This window comes from Epinephelus moara, unplaced genomic scaffold, assembly GCF_006386435.1.
Source record: "Epinephelus moara isolate mb unplaced genomic scaffold, YSFRI_EMoa_1.0 scaffold1355, whole genome shotgun sequence".
NCBI classification, from domain to species: domain Eukaryota; kingdom Metazoa; phylum Chordata; class Actinopteri; order Perciformes; family Serranidae; genus Epinephelus; species Epinephelus moara.
This window is the reverse complement of record NW_026078835.1, coordinates 1-6,967: the sequence shown is the minus strand read 5'-3', so window position 1 is coordinate 6,967 and position 6,967 is coordinate 1. Positions and strand designations below refer to the sequence as shown.

Here is a 6,967-nt window from a genome sequence, read left to right as displayed (position 1 = left end):
GTTGCTGTCTCTGCTAGAGGGTAAGAGCCTGGAGCTGTCATTTGCTGTCAAAGAAATGACAAAAGAATGAAAATCTGTTGCCTGAACATCTCAAAATATTTGTAACACAAACATGTTGACACAGTTCAAGTACATGTCTGCTATGTTTTTTTTTAGTACAAGTCATGTAGTACATAACGCATTGTGTTTGTGTATAATTAGGTAATGTGGTGAATGGAACAATTGGAAAGCAGATGGTTGACACCCTGGTGGAGTCGTCTAGCAATGTGGAGATGATCCTCAAGTTCTTTGATATGTTCCTTAAACTGAAGGACCTGACGACCTCTGACAGCTTCAGAGAGTATGACCCCGAGTGTAAAGGCATTATTTCAAAGAAGGAGTTCCAGAAGTCAATGGAGAGCCAGAAGCAGTACATCCAGTCTGAGATTGAATTCCTGCTCTCATGCGCAGAGGCCGATGAGAATGACATGTTCAACTACAAGGAGTTTGTGGAGCGGTTCCACGAGCCGGCCAAAGAAATCGGCTTCAATGTGGCAGTGCTTCTGACCAACCTGTCTGAACACATGCCACACGACTCCAGACTCGCCACCTTCTTAGACCTAGCAGAGAGCGTACTCAGCTACTTTGAGCCGTACCTGGGTCGTATTGAAATCATGGGCAGCGCAAAGCGGATCGAGAGGGTGTACTTTGAGATCAGCGAGTCGAGCCGGGAGCAGTGGGAGAAGCCGCAGGTCAAAGAGTCCAAGCGCCAGTTCATCTTTGACGTGGTCAATGAGGGCACGGAGAGCGAGAAGATGGAGATGTTTGTGAATTTCTGTGAGGACACCATTTTTGAGATGCAGCTGGCCTCACAGATCTCTGAGCCAGATGCAGTTGAACAACCTGAGGAGGAGGCTGAGGAAGAAGCACACAGTATCCTGGACGAGTTGGCTGAAGAGGAAGAGGGCGCCCTGGAGTCTGCCTCAGCCTTTACCACCGCATGCTGCTCAGTCAAGAAAAAGGTCGCCTCCGTCCGCCAAATCTTTTCTATGAAAAACGTGCGTAAGCAGTTCAAGAAAATGAAGAACCTGAGCATCAGGGAGATTATCACCGGCTTCTTCTCCTTCTTCTGGATGCTCTTCACCGGCTTCTTCAAGGGAATCTACGGCCTCATCTTTGGGTTCTTCCACGTCATCTGGTCCTCCATGTTTGGCGGTGGCCTGGTTGAAGGAGCCAAGAACATGAAGGTGACAGACATCCTCGGAAACATGCCTGACCCAACTCAGTTTGGTATCCACGGAGATGTGATTGAAGGAGAGAAAGTGGAGGCCATAGAGTCATCAGGAAGCTTAGACACAGCCATGGCACCAGCAGGCGACCTAGCAGAGGTCGACGCGATGTTGGAGATGCTGTCGAATCCCAAGAAGGAGGGAGGAAAACATTCGGAGCCGGGTCTGGGTGATGTTTCTGAGTTGAGTGCAGAGACCTCCAGTGCTGATCAGAAGAAGGTTTGTAATCACAATTCAATAACTTATCAGTGTAATGAATGATGTTAAAACGCTGTAGATATCAGATTTTCATTATCACTTTATGAAAATGTGTCACTACCGTTGCAGAAAACTGCATCCAAGCCTGCTGAAACCCCTGAGAGCGAACCAGAGAAAGCAGAGTGAGTATAATTAAGTGAGAGGAAAATTAATTATCGTAATACAAAATCAAATGAACTGTTTTGAATACAGCACAGAGAACCAGGAGAAGGAGGACAAGCCAAAGACAGAGGAGGAGGCAAAGGAGCCAGTGGCCGAGGAGAAGCCCAAGGCCAGATCGAGCCAACCTAAAGAGGCGGCGCCGGGCTCCATGTGGAGTATTTTTGCCGTTTTGGATGTCTATGTGACCAAACTGCTGGTGAGCTCTCAAACTACTTACGCTTTAGTAGTTTCAAAATATATTTTTCTTCAGTATGCTTTGGTTCAGCACGCACTCTTAGTTTTGTAAACAGTTGCCAAAATGTGGACAATTACAAAGCAGTCAGCAGTTGGTCTCACCGTCTGTTCCAACTTCTCTCTACAGAACTACTTGGCTCGTAACTTCTACAACCTGCGTTTCCTGGCTCTGTTTGTGTGCTTTGCCATCAACTTCATTCTTCTCTTCTACAAGGTAACAAGTCAAGTTTCTCTCCAAATTTAGTGCAAATTTTGATGGAATTTCCAGAAAATGGAAAAGAAAATCTAAAGTAATGTGCGTTTCTTCTACTACTGTTTAGTAGTAGTAGTTTGGGGTTTGATGCATCGAGATTAACAGAAGAAGAGGTTGCAACAAGGCTGTAACCAGAAACGCATCCTTCAATTTTCAAGCAATGGAAAACCATGTGGAAAATGTGATGGAAATATGGCATTTATGTCATATTTACATCATTTTTAGTCTTATGAGTTTGAGTTTAATTTGCCAAGTCTGTCCGTTGTCTGTGTCTGTTCCCGCCTTAGCTAGGCGTGAAACTTTTTTGGTAATATTTCTACTTCTTTTCGCCTTCTTCTAATTCTGGTGCTTCAGCCCAGAGCTACCTAAATTGAAAATTAGTATAAAAACACTGGAAACAAACTTTCAGTTACCAAAGCCAAATGTTAGCCGCTCTTTTGAACTTGTGATTGTTTCATCAGTTTCTTAAACAAAACCTCTTTTTTTTTTTTTTTTAACAAAAGAAGCCAAACTTCTCAAATGTTTAATGTCGTCTTAATACAAGAAGCTGTACAAGAACATGTCTGATTAAAATACAATCTATAAGTGGAAAATCTTACCTAAGAAAGTTGCAAGACCAGACATTCAATGCCAACCTTTTGACAATCCTCATTTCATGATACCAGTATGGAAAAGTAAGAGTACCAGCTAAAAGCGTAGTTGGAGTCAGTTACCGTATAGTCTGAAAACTAAAACCAGAAACAATTATTAGAAATGTGTAGTGGGGAAAAAAAAATACTTCAAATGACAGATAATTATTTGTTTAAGTTGTATTTATTCTTTACTCTTTGCTCTTTAGGTCACCGGTGAAACTGATGAAGAAGTAGATGAGGCAATGACCTGGGGTGGCGAGGAGGAGGATGATGGTGAGAACACACTCTTCGACATGGATGAGTTTGTCCTGCAGGAGAGCACCGGCTACATGTTACCAACTCTGCGCTTCCTGGCTATATTCCACACCGTCATCTCACTCATCTGTCTGTTAGGATACTACTTCCTAAAGGTAGGTCTTTTTCATTGCAGATGATCCCATTTCATAAGTTACAGTTTTAGTCACTCGCCTTTGATATTTTACCTCCAGGTTCCTTTGGTGGTATTCAAGAGGGAGAAGGAGATCGCCAGGAAGCTTGAATTTGACGGTCTCTACATCACCGAACAGCCGTCTGATGAGGACATCAAGGGCCAGTGGGATCGGCTCGTCATCAACACCCCGTGAGTCACTGGCCTCTTTTACACCGGGCATTAACATTAGTCTCAGATCTGAATCTTCTTATTTTTTTCTTTATTACTTTTTTTAAAATATGGATTATTGAACAACCTGTCTTTATGAAGTTAAAAAAGTCCCTATTAGTTCTATTAATCCTTAAATTGATTGATAGAGAATTAATCAACAGCAACAGATAAATCGTCAATTTATCAGATAAAATTATTTGTAGGTTCCAGCTTTTCCAGTGTGAGCATTTGCAGGTTTTTCTCCATGTCATATTATTATAAACTAAATCCTTTTAACTGTTGATTGTGAACAACTGCACAGTTGTTTGGACAAACTGTGTGCTGTTGGAAACTGTGGTGGGCATTTGTCCTTATTTTCTGACATTTTATAAAATAAACAAATCATACTACAAAAGCATGGGGCGCTTAAATGAACAGCACCATTTCTCACCTGGATATTTTTAAATGAACAAAAACGTGTGCTATCGGGATAATTTGAATCACAAAACAATTCTTTACATAGTGAATATATTTATCCACTATACAAAAATAGCCAACACATTTTGTGGCAGTACAGCAAGTATCAGACTTGGGGAGGGAGTTAAATGAAAGCTTCTCTAATAGATATATTTGAAACTATTTGTTTTACCACAGCTGAGTCTCACTTCTACTTTCTACTACTTCTACAGGTCTTTCCCCAACAACTACTGGGACAAGTTTATAAAGCGCAAGGTGAGTCTGAAAGAAGACTTTCACGTCAAAGTGGTGACAACTGAGCAAGAGATCAAGACAAAAATAGAAGATGCAACTAGATGTAGTGATATTGTATCAGTCTGGATTCCTACTGAATCACATCAGGGGTTGTTAAATGTTTTTGTGTTCAAACCATCTAATTACCCCACCAAGGAGGTTATGCTTTTGGTTTGGTTTGTTTGTCAGCAGGATGACAGAAAAACTACTGGCCTGAATTTCATGAAACTTAGTGGAAGGGTGTAGCATGGGCCAAGTAAAGCCCCTTTAAATTTAGGGACGGATCTTAATTACGGGGTGAAAATACAACTTATTTTAAACTGTCCTTAACATTGCAAAATAGATTTGGCCTAGGCAGAATAAATGCCATACATCTTAAAATCCAGCAGATGGTAGTAAAGTTTAAAAGTGACAAAACGGTCAGCAGAAATGTGATGCTTGCATGCCACAATCTACATTCACAGGTACCAGTAATCCTCTGGGGCAGCCTACACATACAGTTGTGGAGTACATTATGGAGCCCTCAGTGACAGTGGTTTCATGGAAGAACTGATAATACAGTTTTTTTCTAGAACTAAGGTGTGGCTATATAGCAACATATGATAGCCATATATGAAAATGTAACACACATATCATGCAACTAATTACACTCTTACTCACATCCAAATGGGAATTGTCTGCAAAAATAGGAGATATCATAGAAGATATGTAATGTAGTTTTCAGTTGTTGTTTACATGTTGTGCGGCAGTATTAATTGGTGTAAGTTTTACATTCTATGAAATAATACGTAGTATTATGGAGCATCATGCGTTGTTGCAGAGTCTACTAGGCTTGGAGAATACTAGGCTTCTTTCTCACAAGTTTGATGTTAGGTGACTGAGCTGTCCTCCCTTTGCATGTGTAGGTGATCAACAAATACGGTGACCTGTACGGAGCTGAGCGCATCGCTGAACTCTTGGGCCTGGATAAGAGCGCTCTGGACTTTGACCCCACAGTGGAGACTGTGGAGAAGGAAGCTTCCCTGCTGTCCTGGTGAGAACTTCAACATTAATTTCTCTGTTTTTAACCACTCAGAATACACATCAGTTTCTACTATGGGGATTTAGTGGCATCCAGCGGGGAGCATTGCAGATTGCAACCAGCTGAAACTTCTCCTGGCTAGAATTCCTTTAGTGTTCATTGTTCAGGAGGTTTTTATCAGGAGCTGAATTATCTGCAGAGGTCTCTTTCTCTCCAAAACAAACAGACCTGGTGATTAAAACAAGTAAAAACGCTGGTTTCATGTTACAAATCAGTGTTTTCCTGATGCTGCTCGTTGCAGATGGGCTTCTAAATACAGTGGCCAATACGAAAACACAAATGGCCCCGTGTGGAGCCAGTGTTTGGTAGTTTGATTCAACATTTTGTTTTCTCATTGGCAGGCTGAGCTCCATTGATACAAAGTACCACATCTGGAAAATGGGCGTGGTTCTAACTGACAACGTAAGTTTATTTAATGTGTACTAAAAGCATTTGGATTTCCAGCATTGTGAGGGAAATAAAGTGGAAAACTTGACTTGTGAACAAGGTTTTGGTTATTTAAGGTTATTTTGTAATGTCAAATAATTTTCTTAACTGGCGTTTTTGTATGCAACATTTTAACACAACGAGACACCTTTGGCTCAACTGGTTATTGAGGACAAGTTTAGTTCAACACAACTCTGATAGTAGTATACAACAAATCAAGGCATACATGTAGACTACTTGAACTGGATGGAAAAACAGAATCAATATGTATCATACAGAGATAGAAAACCTTTACGTCATCATAGTACAAATATCTACAAAATAAAATCACTGAATGTAATGTTACAGCCAGTTAGAACTACCAAAAACTGGCTAGTTTCCAAAAAATATAAAATGATAAAGGTGTAATAGAACATCTTTTTGATATAGCTGCAATGAATTTAACACTTTCCCATTTAAAAAAAAAAAGTTTCAAGGAAATTAAAGTAAGCCTTCTTGGGGAAAATGTGCAATCAAAATATCTTCAAAATTACATTTTCCCTCTTTTTTAATGCTAGATCAAATAACCTCTAGGTGTGAGAACAATATTAATACCACAGATAATCAAAAATTTGTTTTTGTTTTTGTAGGAGAGTGAAAAGTAATGGATATATTAATTTTTGAAAATTAAAGATTCTTCTCTCCCATAACAAAATAATTAAAAAAAAACCTAAAACATTCAGCAACAACTATTGACATGAATACATATTGCTATTTATCCTTGGATAAGTTTCCTGGATGTTCAGTACAAATCCAATGAAAATAAGCAATTACTGAGGCTTAGAATACACTCGCAAATTAATTAAATTCAGCTCTGAGGGCCAAACTTCAAAAACTCATAACTAAAAAAGTTGTGGGAGTAGAGCTGGCTGTGGTATTTAGGTCCCATAAATTCAATCATCAATCGTCCTTGGTGAGTTGGTATGTAAAATCTACACGTCACAATAATATGAAAAACTACACACTAACATTTTGTACAAGCTGAAAGACAAATATACAAATATGAGGAGCACTGCAAAGACTCTTAAAATTTGTCACTCATGAATGTCCTTTCGTTTCCTGCAGTACTTCCTGTATCTGATCTGGTACACCACCATGTCCATTTTCGGACACTTCAACAACTTCTTCTTTGCTGCCCATCTGCTGGACATTGCCATGGGCTTCAAGACCCTCCGCACTATCCTGTCTTCTGTCACTCACAACGGCAAGCAGGTACGTGGTTTAACCAGCAGAGGGAGCCAGAGT

The 6,967-nt window shown here is 40.1% G+C and overlaps 1 protein-coding gene across 1 annotated transcript; it reads left to right on the top strand.

The window, feature by feature from the left end:
• Nucleotides 1-6: 6 nt before the first annotated feature.
• On the top strand, nt 7-6,934 carry LOC126386990 (ryanodine receptor 3; the record flags this gene model as incomplete). The annotated part of the gene is made up of 11 exons (XM_050039563.1): nt 7-20; nt 202-1,487; nt 1,596-1,648; nt 1,719-1,884; nt 2,050-2,136; nt 3,014-3,217; nt 3,296-3,426; nt 4,116-4,158; nt 5,082-5,209; nt 5,599-5,659; nt 6,788-6,934. Coding segments are annotated over exons 2-11 (2,274 nt in total), but the record flags the coding sequence as incomplete, so codon positions are not given.
• Nucleotides 6,935-6,967: the final 33 nt, after the last annotated feature.